The 14,521-nt window shown below is 32.8% G+C and overlaps 1 protein-coding gene across 1 annotated transcript; it reads left to right on the forward strand.

Annotated features, from left to right (window-relative positions):
- Nucleotides 1–311: 311 nt before the first annotated feature.
- LOC139523185 (uncharacterized) lies at nucleotides 312–6,950 on the forward strand. The gene is made up of 4 exons (XM_071316997.1): nucleotides 312–466; nucleotides 1,956–2,294; nucleotides 3,600–3,761; nucleotides 4,781–6,950. The coding sequence occupies exons 1-4, from the start codon at nucleotides 409–411 to the stop codon at nucleotides 5,404–5,406; spliced, it is 1,185 nt and encodes a 394-aa protein (XP_071173098.1). The 5' UTR covers nucleotides 312–408; the 3' UTR covers nucleotides 5,407–6,950.
- The last annotated feature ends 7,571 nt before the right edge of the window (nucleotides 6,951–14,521 follow it).

Here is a 14,521-nt window from a genome sequence, read left to right on the forward strand (position 1 = left end):
TCAAGTGTCGACTATTATAACACAATAGTTCACAGGACATCTTGAATATATATATATTGCCATAAATGTAATCATTAGTAGAATATGCCACGACCTTATCATTTCAACAGTCAAGATATTTTCAATTTTCAGTTTTATCTATAAAATAAAGTGATAACATTGCTCTTTTTGTTAATTTCCAGGGGGATTTGATAAAGGTGATATTTAATTGGTCGTAAAGGAGTATATATTTTAAAGGAAGTATTATTAAATTAAAATAAATAATATCTAAAACGGATATGATAAATTGTTATACTTTATAATTTCCACGGTATTTACAATACCAGGAAAAAAGCATACTAGCAAAACATAGTTTTAAAATGGTAGTGGTACCTTATATATTCAAACTGATAAAAAGACATTTAAGTCATGTCAAGGGAAAGGGATACACTCATTTTTCTCATATTGACTGTCATAGTACTTAAAGGTATGGTTGTGTGACATTTCATTATAGTAGTTTGTGAATGAGTAACAACATAAAAAGATCAGCTTTGTAATCGACATTTTCATTTGCATTTAAACATATCAGAAAGTTTTCATAATAGTGTGTTCTTTATTTTGTTCACATTAAAGTTTAATATGTTTTTTTCGATTTTTAACCAAAATTATTGATGATATTATTGTAAATAATATTTAATTTTACTGATTAATTTTGTACTTTGATATTTCTGTTTCGTATGGAATTGAACCATATCGGCTGGTAAAAAGGAATTATTATCTCACTATTTGCATTTCATTAATGATTGAGCCAAAAAATTAATATTAATGAGCATTACTAACCAATCGGAACATGATATTGCAACATGTCAAGTGGAGGCTATACAATTTAACAATATCTTTCTGATTTTTATTTCCCCCCGATATTAATGATCTTTTTTTTTTTATTATTAAAAACAAGATGAAAGCATACTTTATTTATCTAAAGTCCATGTATTTTGTTTGGAGAAACTTTGTTGTGTTTAAAAACTAACAGTACATGACAGAGGAGGACAAATTAAAAGAACGAAATAGTACTGCTACCTTTATAAAAATGTGGTTGTCAATGCACTTAATCAGCAGGACGTAAAAATTAATGCAACAGTAACAGGATGTAGATATGAATTGAAACTTTTCTTTGTGAGTTACTCAGAAGTCAATAAATACACGGTAGGAAAGTCGTGTTTTGAAGAAGTTCAGCCATTGTTATGACTGTTCATCTGCAATCATTTAGTAGAGATAAAGGATTTTCATCATCTCATTTTTGTGTATCACAATGTTACTCTTTTGCAAACACATTTAAGACTGTATTGTCAGATGCATGGTCAAAAAGATATTAAATGCAGTTGGGTGTTTTTTTGGGTCAATATCATTTTAGTAGAAATTATTTTATGAGTTCCTTTCAAACTCAAAATAAAAATCTATAAAGGAGAAGAATAAGTATAAGTCACTGGTCAATTGTTTTCCAATCAATATAATGTATTTATATTCCTATCTATTGGTCTGTTTCTATATAGAATAGTGTTTACAATCATCGATATTCAACTAGATTCGATGTAATGTCTTTGTCTTGATATTTGGGGGAGGGGACAGAAGGATCTATTTTTCAATTGATTATTCTGGGACGCGAAAAAAAATAGAAAAAGGACCATTCTTATTTTATGATGAATTACTGTGGATTCATTATTATTCGTTGGATACCAATTTTAGTGGATTTCGTGGGTACCGGGAAACCACGAATTTAAATATTCAACGAGTTGCAAATTTTCTAAAGGAATATATGCATACTTTGTCAAAACCACGAAATTTTATATCCACGAATATGCAAGTTTTCCTCAAACCACGAAAATTAGTACCCACGAAAATAAATGAAAACACAGTATTAAACACTCTTAACATTTTCTAAATTATGAAACATTATCACTGAAATTATTTTGCAGGAGCAATCGGTTTGTCAGAACAATACATAAATTCTACCGTTGGTGACACAGCATATTTGCCATGCAAGAATATACAGGGAAACATAATAATACAGTGGTTGCGTCTAAATGAGAACACTGAAACGGTAGACAGTACCTTTACTACAACATACACAGATGGTTGGACAGTAAATACAAATTTACCACATCACGAAAGGCTGGGGATCGTTGGCATAGAAGGTGGAGAAAAGTACACTTTGGAAGTATCCAATTTAACTAAAGAAGATGCTGGAAGATATAGCTGTACAATTGATAATCCAAATGGCACTCACTATTCCTATGTCACATTAAAAGTTGAAGGTATTGTATGCAAATTAACCGTAAACTGATTATGGATCATATCTTTGGATTAGAAACTGCAAAATAGCATTTAATATCACATATAAATGTGTTGTAGATTTTACACGTCGACTCCCTTTTATATATATAATGCATTTATATATAAAAACGTGAAGTTAGTACCGTAAAAAAAAAGGAAGCGAAAAGTTTAAAATTAAACCTGCAAAATCATAAAGGAAAAACAACCCAAAAGCCTGCATGAGGGTTCATTTATTTAATATCAGGTCATCGAGCTTATTCTCAAGATACATCTTGCCACTGTTATGAATTGGTTCAATGTGGTAAGATCCTACAGGGATATACATAGTGTTATGTTTATAGATAGAACTTTGATATAAATTGGAAAAGACAGAAATCACAATAAGTTTCCTGGAACATTTTTCCGTCTGCTGTTCTAAAGAAAACTCAGTACTAGGAAATCGCAAAAAAAAAACCAAACAAAAAAGATTTGCTAAATAAGATATTACAGAATCGTAAATAAATTTCTGAAAGCGTTGTTATCTTTGAATATGTTTAATAAATTCCCTTCAATAATTATACAAAAAGTTATGAAATTTTACGGATTTTACCAGAGAAATCCTCGGTTTTATAAATCAATTGTATTTGACCTTTCATCTAGGTAGAAATTATGATTCAAATGAAATTTCACTGTAATAAAACATTTCAAACAGGAAATGTTTAAAAGTTTCAAACATTGCAAGGTAAAATCGTGTTTGGGAAAAATTAACCACTTCAAAAAATATGTCAATAAAATATGTTTAAATACTTTAAACCCTAAAAACCATAAGGTTTGAAATGAATTCATCAAACCAATTTATAGGTCAGTGAGTGTACGAGTATCATTAAAACGCGGAAAGGTTTGATTTGTCAACCTCATTACTTGTAGATTAGCTCGTAAGTTATATCATGTTTCAAGCCCAAAATAAATTAATTTATATTTTATATCAACCATGACAATCGTGAATTACTGGTGTCAAATATTTCTTACGAATATTTAAGAATAAGACACGTATATTTTGAAAATAATATTTTATTTCATCTATAAAATAATTATTATGTGAATCCGTATAAGAAAAGGGTGGAAATGCTATAATTACACATTTTGTTTCACCTCGAATTTTATGTAACAACTTATATGATAAAAATACCTATCTTTAATTTCAATGGAGCAGATAGATATGTAAAAAAAAAATCTATTCGCACACATACCTCTCACATTCAGACAAAATGGTTAAATTGTACTTTTACATTTTTGCCATTTTTCAGACGTGCGGAGCGATACGTATTTTACGACTGCTAATTATAAAGATACATCGAAGGCTTTAACGTTTTCTTCCTCAACAAGCACAGCATCAGATATCATAACAGATTCTTCATCAACAAAAACAACAATTAATAGAATAACAACTGATACACCAGTTAATAATGGTATGTAGTAACATTTCCCAACTGTGGAAAAGGGACAAAGTATAAGATTAAGCCATTTAAAGTAAAAATAAAAAGAAATAAAGCAGAAGATAAAAACAGAAGCATTTGCTTAATAATGCAAACAAAAATAGAGGTAAAAATAAGCTTTAACATGTTTAACTTCGACACATCCAATATGTGCAAGTCCTAAGTCAGGAGCATGTTATTCAGTTGTTAAATGTAATGAGGACACTCAAACCGTATTAAAAGTAAAATTTACATTATAATGTAATAGAACTTATCTTTGGTAAACAACTCTTGTAGTTTCGGATAACAATCTGATTTAGTATCGATGGTTATACATGAGAAACAAGGCTTATTGATTACGTTTTCATTACATGAAAACATTATTAAGTATGTTTCTTAGAATGATCTTTCAACGAAAATAGTTTTTATTCTCTAAGATTGGTGTTTTGCCTTCATTTGTCTTTTTTGTTTGTTTGTTTGTTATTTATTATTTGCTTTTATCATGCCTTTAGTTTTTTCTCTGTTAAAGCCCGAATAGACTGGTTTGCCTCTAATTGTGTTCGTAGAACGGTTCAGTTTGTCTTCAAAACATATCTCTGAATAATGTTCAAATAGTACACAATCCATTGTCTGTAGGACAGACTGTCGTACTTGTATTGACTTATGGTAAAGATGGCATGCATTGTGTCTTATAGACAGCAGAGTTGTCTTTATGCGACGTTGTCTTGTACTCGAGGCTCTAAAGTTTGCAAAGGGTTCAAGTCAGGTTTTGACTAGTTAATGACCAGATACAGTAGTAACTGGTTGGGGTTTACAGAATAAAGAATGATTCAATAACAAAGGATCGAATTTTGTCGACGACTAATGATAGAGCAGGTATTTTCATGAATATTGATGAAAATTTTCTTTTACAGCAGTACAATTCTATCTCTCAGTACCAAGGATTTGTATATTTATCTTACGAATCAAATCCATGTCAAAACATTGATTATTTCTGATGCTGTATTTTATAGGGCCATCATATCTACAGACGTATCTGATTATAACATCAGCCAGTATAGTTATAGCTTTCATTGGTGTAGCATCATTTGTTCTCTATCAAAATCAAAAGCGTTATATTGCTGCTATCCAGAATCAACTGCATCACAGAGAAAATGACAGGAGGCCTACAGCGCACAGTTCCTTAGTTAGAGAAACAGAACAAAATGAGTCAAACCATGAAACAATTCCAAAGGCTCAATACTATGAGAAATCATCTCACAGTGACGTTTTTAGTCGTTCTCAAATCGACATTCGTTTATCAGCTACTAGTATTGTGAATACTGAGGTGAAAACGATAAAAAGTTCATATCAACCAGAACCTGTACAGAACACTAACGATTTACCATTTCTAGACAATCCGTCAAGTAGAATGAATACTGTTATGATGAATCAGTACGAACAACTGACTGACAACTGGTCAAATTGTTCACCAGTTTACCAACAGAGTGTGGAAAGTAGTATAGAGATAGAACTTGAAAATAAAAAGGTAGATACTACGCCGCATATTTACGATGAATGTGATTCATCCGTCCCAAACTCTGGAGTTAATCAACTATTAGTGACAGGATGTACAGATTCTGATCAGAGCTATCTTTAGTGAAAGGATGTACAGATTCTGTTCAAAGCTATCTTTAGTGAAAGGATATACAGATTCTGATCAGAGCTATCTTTAGAGAAAGGATGTACAGATTCTGTTCAAAGTTATCTTTAGTGAAAGGATGTATAGCTTCTGTTCAAAGCATTTTTTGTAACAGGATGTACAGATTCTGGTCAAAGCTATCTGTAGTGAAATGATGTACATGTTCTGTTCAAAGCTATCTAATGAAAGGATAGACTGAGTCTGTTTAAAGCCATCTTTAGTGAAAGGATATACTGAGTCTGTTCAAAGCTATATCTAGTGAAAGAATGTTATTATTATGTTCAAATCTATCTTTAGTAAAAGGATGCACATATTCTGTGCAAAGCTATCTTTAGCGAAAGGATGTAAATATAATGTTCAAATCTTTCTTTAGTGAAAGGATGTACAGGTATAGGGGGAGGGTTGAGATCTCATAAACATCTTTAACCCCGCCGCAATGTTGCGCCTGTCCCAAGTCAGGAGCCCCTGGCCTTTGTTAGTCTTGTATTATTTTAAACTTTAGTTTCTTGTGTACAATTTGGAGTTTAGTATGGCGTTCATTGTCACTGAACTAGTATATATATTTGTTTAGGGGCCAGCTTAAGGACACCTCCGGGTGCGGGGATTTCTCGCTGCATCAAAGACCTGTTGTGACCTTCTGCTGTTGTCTGCTCTATGGTCGGGTTGTTGTCTCTTTGACACATTTCCATTCTCAATTTTACACATTGTGTTAAAAGCTATCTTTAGTAAAAGAATGTACAGATTCTGTTCACAGCTATCTTTAGTAAACGGATTTACATATTCTGTTCAACGCTATCTTTAGTGAAAGGGTGTACATATTCTGTTCAAAGCTATCTTTTTTAAGAGAAAATTATGCTTTTCGAGTTAAAGGTCTCTTATCGATCAGTGTTCTTTATCTCATATGTCACAATTATTATTAACTATATATATGTTTTGTACAAGTTTGTATATATATTATGTGCATTTACCTCGCCTTCGTTAAGCATGAACTAATTGCAAATAAATGGTTAAGCTCCAAAGTCAATGCAGAGTAGTTAATGTTAAACAAATAAAAACTATCATGTACTACTATGTATAGAACCACTAATTGTAAGGTCCGCTAAGACAGTTCATACACAAGAAAGAAGTTCAGAACAAAATAATTCCAACACATAGCTTTGTCATTTAGTAAAATTTGGTATCAAGTGAAAGATTAAAGACCTGTTGTACACGAAATAACTGCCACTTTCTCTAACTTAGCACAAAGCAGCCATTATTGCTTGAATTGCAACATTTAACTTAGAAAGCAATGGGACTATGAATGAGTGGTTGTATTCCTATTATAATCATGTATTTTCTTTATGTTATAACCAATGTTATTTCAACTTACATCCCAGCTCCTTTGTTCTAACAGATCACCCTAGTTTGAGATTCTTTGTTATGCATGCTTTCCTTTGTTCTGTAACATTTTGGCGGGAATGTCAAATCCACTATAAAACTTATAATTAAATATACAATTATACGTAAAAGACTATCTATCAAAATTTACGTAGAAAAAATCCAGTGTATATGCTGGGATTCGAACTCAAGACCTTAATTATCATATCAAGCCACGACACAACCACTACACCAGGACGACTGGATACGAACTATCTGTAATTTAACCTACTTAAAGGAAGCAAGATGGTTTTTTTATAAGTTGGGCGAGTTGACAGACCTTTATTCAATGGGGTTTAAACCCTTTTCGTTAATTAGTGAGTTGTCAGTGATTGTTCAGTTTGATTTTACACTTTTATCAAAAGTGAGGCGAGTCGGTAAACAAGAGTGGAGCGATTTTTTTCATAAAGTGGCGATATAGGTTGGGCCGATTGGCCAGTGGGGCGAGTTGACATTGTTTGGTATCTACTCATCGTGTTCGGGGGTCAAAAAGGTATAAATCATATAGTAATGTATAAAGTATATTATAATTGTTGTGTGGCGTTCTAAACTAGATTTTATGAATTGTAAATGGTTTTTCGTCTAATCTAAAACAGCTGGGATGTAAAATAGTTATCCCACTCGGACTTGGTGTGTCAGTGTTAGATCACCCTATGGCCTCCGGCCATCGGGGTGATCTTACACTGACACACCGCGTCATCGTGGGATAACTATTAATGATCGGGCGTAGCTTACGTTTCAATTTTGCATAAGGACAGTCCATTCGAAGATGTGTGGGATAAGGATAATTGCCGATTTAATTATAATTACTGATTTCTAGTCACCTATCATTGTCACCAAACATATATACAAAAGAAATGAGTGTACAATATGGGACGAATGAAATAATTTAAGATTAATAGCATTTATATGTGCAAAAGTAGGGTATTTTAAAGTATCGGCTATTATATTATTCTGTTTGAAACTGTTCTGATTGTGAGATTTATTTTAAACGAGATTTATAAAAATATATATATATATAAAAAAAAAATATTTAGACCCTTTTTTCCTTTTCTTATATTTGATCAATTCTATTTGCAATGTATCCCCGTCCAATACTGCACCCCGCCCCGCACCCTAAATACACAACAAAAAAAAATGCATTTGGAATATAAGTAAGAAAAAAAGTATTTCAAAACGTTATTGAATAACGACATATGCAAAATTGTGCATATTGTTCAACTGATGTCGTCATAGTTTTGCTTCATATCCACAAATTCCAAAATATGACAAATTTTACAAGTTTTTGATCTTTGCTTTACAAGGAAAAAAACGACTGTGTCTAATTGTTTATTTTGCGAATACACGTATAGTGTTTAAATATTTAAACCGGTTCAATGACCAAAACTGGACACTTCTTTAATGAGTTTATCCCAAAACACCTGTCTATAGATGGACTGGTCTAGGATGAACGAACTGGTTAAACTCCGGTCAGTCAAGTGAAATAAACAAGTAGTACTAGTTTTAATTCTTATTTTGAAATGTATATATCACGTGAAAATAATAACTTCCGATATTAGTCCGTATCTAAGCGAAGTAAGAACTAAATAAAAATACCAAACTTTACACAGAAATCTTGACTTATACTGCAGGTAACAGTCCAATTCAAATTTTCAAGAAATGTTTGTTTGTAACACTTCTCGGTAAATGCCTTTAATAATTTCCTGATAATGATGATTCATTATACATTGTTATATGTATATACAAGTCTAAATTGAAAACTACGTTCAAACCTATGATTGCGTTGGATAAAAAACGCAAATTTTATACGTGTGCATTTAAATGCAAATTACGTTGTAGAAGGGTCTTAATACAGCACAAACATTTTCCAAAAGACCAAACGGTGAAAAAGTATATTTGCACAAAATATATATATATGTATAAATTTTCATGTTAATATTACGACAATAGTGGTATCAGAAGTCTTCCAGATATCAATATTTGTGTTGCATAAAATAATGTGCATCAGATTAAAATTGATTGAGAAACCAATGCAATGCAATATATTTTCTTAAACTTAGCATAATATAAAAGAGGCAGGATATACCAAGGGGCATTCACAAACTCATTAATCAAAGATCACATGACAACACCAAGGCATAGACGACAAAAGACAAACCAATCCACAAAACACTACATAGAAAACTATAACTGGAGATTATGAACCAATCTAAAAATTGGGGGCCTGCGATTTCATGTTTTGCTCGTGATAAATTACAATTGATGCCATAGTCGGTTGACAAGAGGAATGAACTCAAGTTAAGATAGTACTCATTCGTGCTCATCCGTGATAGTGACACAGATATCGAATAAATCAACAAGACTAAGTGATATCGTCCGCAATGTTCGAAGTACTTCAGTTTTACTACTTGGAACTCATTGATTCAATGAGCTTTCTTGTAAGAAGCAATTAGCCCTCTTTCAAGAAAATCATAATAGGAAGTGCAACCTCTGGAATATCGTATCAACTGGGAGATACATATACATGTACTTCATATGTAGGCCATTTTGGAATGTTTATAACAATTAACAGTACCAAACTTGGAAGCTGAAATCATCTCTTCAGTCGTATTTATTTTGTTATCAACGTTACGACCCTCAATGTCAATGTCTAGATGTAAACCTAGGTATGAAGTAGACTAAACTTTATAGCTGACTTTGCAGTATGGGATTAACTCATTGTTGAAGGCCGTATGATCCCCTATTCTTATTAAGTTCTGTGAGAGTTGGTTACTTGTGAAGAGTTGAAAATCATACCACACTTTCTTTTTTATATTAACTGTATTGCTTGTATCGTTCTTTTTAAGTTTTTTTAGATTGATGTGGTTACATAGTCACCAAAATGTAGTGAGAGTACATCATCTTTATAGCAGAAAGTTATGCTCGAATCTTTTTATTTTCCACCTGAAGCTAAGCTTTTGAATGAAGCATACCTCATTTGAATAAAGGAAAAAGTCGGCAAGACGTAGCGCACATGTGGTTTCTATAGTTAAGTCGATTATTATTGAAAACCACGTTTTCCAAGAGTAACAATTTTGTCAATAAAACATATCAAATAGTTTGATGTCAGTTTCAGAGAATTGTTACTTGAATCGGAGTTTTTTGTTTGATAAAGTATGATTTATCCTTTCCTATTTTATAAAAAAGAAGATGTGGTATAATTGCCAATTTTGTTCTTAAAACACACCCATGCAACCACGCATGCCATATTGCCTAATAAGACTAAATGAGCTTTGGAATTTCTCGTTACCACCATCCCTAGGGTGGGTAGTATTGCTGATAAAAATCATGTTTACAGTTTATAGTTTATCGTTGCATTTTGCAGACACGACAGTATAAGTTAAACGTTGTTGGTGGTTGGTTAGGTCACTGATGTAATTTTTGTATCCAGTAAAGTTAGATGTCGTCAACTGTGGTCGAAATCACAAATGGAAAATCGAACCAATTTTGGATTGTTCAGGATTTCCTCTTTCGTAAATGTCATGGGCGTATTCAGAAGGAGTATTCATGTCTTCTTTGAACGTCAAGCTCATTGACTTAATTAATTTTTGTCACCAAGTTACGTCAATCTTTATTCCTATAAGTTTGCTGTCTGCTAGTTGAAACACCACTGAGTCTTCATAATTTTAAAGATGTGTGCTACCAGCTCAGCTAATGCAGTGTCTTTCATCATACTTTTCACCCGAGTATAACTGCTTTCGGTCTCTGTTTGTCTGTTCTTTGCTCTCTTCTGTTGTATACAGCAGCAAAACAAGGCGGGCGATATTTCATTTCTTGTTTTATGACATCACCACTCCTTGGTTTTGACCATTAACAGTTGTTTATCCTGTATCACTGTTACACAGTACAATCCACTTATTGTTGTTTCAGTTTCATTGTCATCGCCTTTCTTAATGCGGATTATATAACATGTTATTGGGAAATTTCTCAAGGAGACAAGTGTCGTGTTGATTGGACAAGCGCTTATCTACATTTTGGGTGTTTCAAGAAAGATGTAGCACGAGTGTTCATAGACCAATTAAGTGTTTAGTTCTAACTTAGCCTTAGTCTATCCAGAAAGAGTGTCCATGTCTCTTTTTTCGCTTATAGCTCAGTCTGTATTATTCTCTCCAATTTATAGATTTCGGGTAATCGTATATCGGTCCTTCGGTCAGTAACTTTTGTACAGAGGTGTTGTTAAAAATATACAGATCACTAGTAATAAGGTGCACAGCCAGCTTATATGTGAATAAGGAACTAGCACACGTGATCAGTTGGTTTAGCCACTGAGATGCACAGATTTATAAATTCAACATATTAGACTTTTGTTGGCAAATATTAAATGTTTTAGAAAAAAATGTTTCTACGTTACATAATTGCCAATGCCAACCGGTCTTAAATAGACAATATCCGAGATGATGGCTGTAAGTTCGTACTGGTTTGAAGGGAACTTGCATCCGAAACCAGATGTTGTCAAGGGAATATTTCCAAATTAGCAGTTGATAGAGCTTGTAGCGGAGGTGATGAACGTCCAAACGTTGTGCACGATGTTCCTACAACACGACGTTACACTAAAAATGCGGCGTCAAAGAGGGGGTTTTTGACTTTGATTAATTTTTTATTCGGTCTTTTTATATGTTGTTGGTTGATTCTGGTTCTGTTCTTTTTGTGATATCATTTTATCATAAATTACCCCAAGTTGTGGAAATCGATTTAATAATGTTTACCTTTTAAGTTATTTTACCTAAAAATGCAGTGCTTACTGTCGCAAGTAATGTAGGAAGGAAAAATTGGACGGAAGTACATGTATACGGTTTCCATAAATAATGTGCAAAACTTTTATCATAGGATGTTTAACTTTCATGGTGCATATCATTATACAATACACCTTATCGCTATTTGTCCGCCATTGCTGGAAATCACACAGGTTCCCGTAAAATTTTGACGTCATAAAACAAAATGTCTGACGCCACAATGGAAAAGTGATTGTTGTTGACGTCAAAAGTTCAAGCGGACGGGTCAGCCGGGAATAGCGATAACTGTTATTGTAAAATTTCTATATCTCAATTCAACCCTATTTATACAAATATATCTGACACTCTGCAAGTAAATCGAAACATTTTAACCTTGATTAATTTGAAAAGAATTGTATTTTCCTTGGCACATACATGTAATTTGTCGAAATACACCCCTTCAATTTCTTGAATCTTGGCTTGAGAATTATTTTCCTAGTCTTCTAAAGTTGCTTGCTTAAATTGTTTAACTTTAAAATATAGTAATCTACTCCTGAATTGTCCGTAAAAACGGGTAATATAATCCCGGGTTTTATTAATTCAATGAAACGGTTTTCGTCGCTGTTTTGGATTCGCTTTTTAATTACCTCAATTTCATGCACAAATTAATATTGACGAAAAGTTCCGGCTTCGGTAGTACTGTTACTACATGTAGTACAGGAATTACTTTCAGTTATAACATGAATAGCAGGACAAATTGCGAAGTTAAACATTCCGTGGACTTGTATTAAGTCTTTTAATATAATTGGTGAATGTACCTTACTGAAGCGACGACTTTAAATGATCTATTTCGTAGTCCTTCGCGGCAACATAAATTAAAATTCGCATTTTACATTTAGAGGATTGTTTTGGTGTTTCCAATTTGTCTTTGCAAAAGTTGAACGAAGTTCATGTAATGAGATTTAATTTCCCTTTTCACGATTATTTTTAAAAAAATCGATAAAAGCTATAAACGATCAATAGAAATTACAAAATTTAACCTGTGTCGAATCTATGTCCCGGCCGGAGTCTATACATATAGCAACATGCACTATTCTTTTTTTTTTCGGCAGCCATCAACATCTTTTTCCAAATTTCACCAAACGATTTGTTTTAATTTCATGAACATTTAATTGAAACTTTAGGACATGTAACGTCGGAAATTAGCGTTTTTCGGATTTTTCGACGTTTTTAGACGTTTGGACAAAATGGCTATCGTTTTGTAATGTGTTGAAAAAATGTATTCCTTAAAGACCCAAATATGTAGTTAATAAGAAAAGAATTTTGGCATTTTGTACTCTTCGTGTATCTAACTTTTGTTTTGATCAATTATAAATAACTTATTGAAGTATCAGTTAAAAAATACGCGTTAACTGCTTTGAAAAATGAAATATCAACTTGGACAAAATGGCTACCGCTTGAAAAACGACTGTGTAGAGAAGATTTTATAAAATCTGCAATATTTGAACTCACGAACAATGAGGCAAATATTTGTACTTTTGGAAGATGTTATTATTGTCTTACTCTTTTTATTCGTTTTCCGCTAATTCACTTTCCGTCGTTAAGTTACCGAAAAACGTCGTTGGACATTTTTCTTATTCCAGCTTAATATGCGGCCACCGAGTCCAATGAAATTTGGCAAAATAACGGCTTTAACGCCACAAAGAACCGACACATGCCGTTGTTCCTGCCAAATTTCCGGAAGATCAGAGAATAAGAAATATGATCACTATACATAAGAGTGAAAACAGTTTTTCATAAATGTAACGTTGGACATCCGTTTTTTTTCACAAAGCTTTGTTATTTTAATCCTCAAATATACTAGATATTACTCAGTATATGATCAAGAGCTATAAAAACATAATTTAAACATATATTGAATTTGTTTTAATAGTGGTTCGTGTTTGCTAACATTTTTATTTTGTTCTGCGGAGGAAATTTCGTAGATTGTGTTTGAAATCATAGGGGTTGTAGGAACAGCGTGCGTAACGTTGAAACGGCTAATGTATAAATAACAGGTCGTTAATGGAAAATCTTGTAGAGTAGATGATGTGTAACGAGTACTAATGAAGATGAAAGGATATATTCTAGGATCATTTATTCAGTTGAAACCCGCCCTTTTTAAGCTTCTCAGTATAATATGTAAACAATAAAACTGAGAAAGGAAATGAAAAAAAAAGAAAAAAAGAATAGAAATGGGGGATGTGTAAAAGAGACAACAACCCGACCAAAGAGCAGAAACTGCCTAAGGTCACCAATGGGTCTTCAACACAGCGAGAAAATCCCGGCTGCACCGGAAGGCGGGCTCGAGTTGCGTGCACTTATCAGTGAAATGGACGTCATGCTGAACTCCAAAACAATATAAATAAACTAAAATTAAAAATCATACAAGACTAACAAAGGCCATAATCATCAGTCTTGGGACAGTCGCAAAAAAACGGAAGGTTTAACATGACATCCTCACCCTATACCTCTAGCCAAGGTAGAAAAAACAAAAACACAGCAAAACTCAGTTCAATTTCCTTGTCCTATGTCAGAATAGGTTAAAAAAAAAGAAACTAAGCAAAATGACAGAGATACATAAATTGACAAAGGACAACTAGCAGTTACTGACATGCCAGCTTTGCTTTTTGTTGAAGGCCATACGGTGACCGATAGTTAATTTCTGTCATTTTGGTCTCTTGTGGACAGTTGTCTCATTGCCAATCATACAACATCTTCTTTTTTACATATAACAAAATTTCTACACATCTTTTTTTTCTCTTGACAAAATTGTTTCTCATAAATACCTTAACAGCACCTTTTCAATCATGGTTCTATTCAACAATCAGAAAAATTAAAAGCTGCAATTTTTAATCCTAGCTACC

The sequence above is a fragment of the Mytilus edulis genome, chromosome 5 (assembly GCF_963676685.1).
Source record: "Mytilus edulis chromosome 5, xbMytEdul2.2, whole genome shotgun sequence".
Classification (NCBI taxonomy): Eukaryota; Metazoa; Mollusca; class Bivalvia; order Mytilida; family Mytilidae; genus Mytilus; species Mytilus edulis.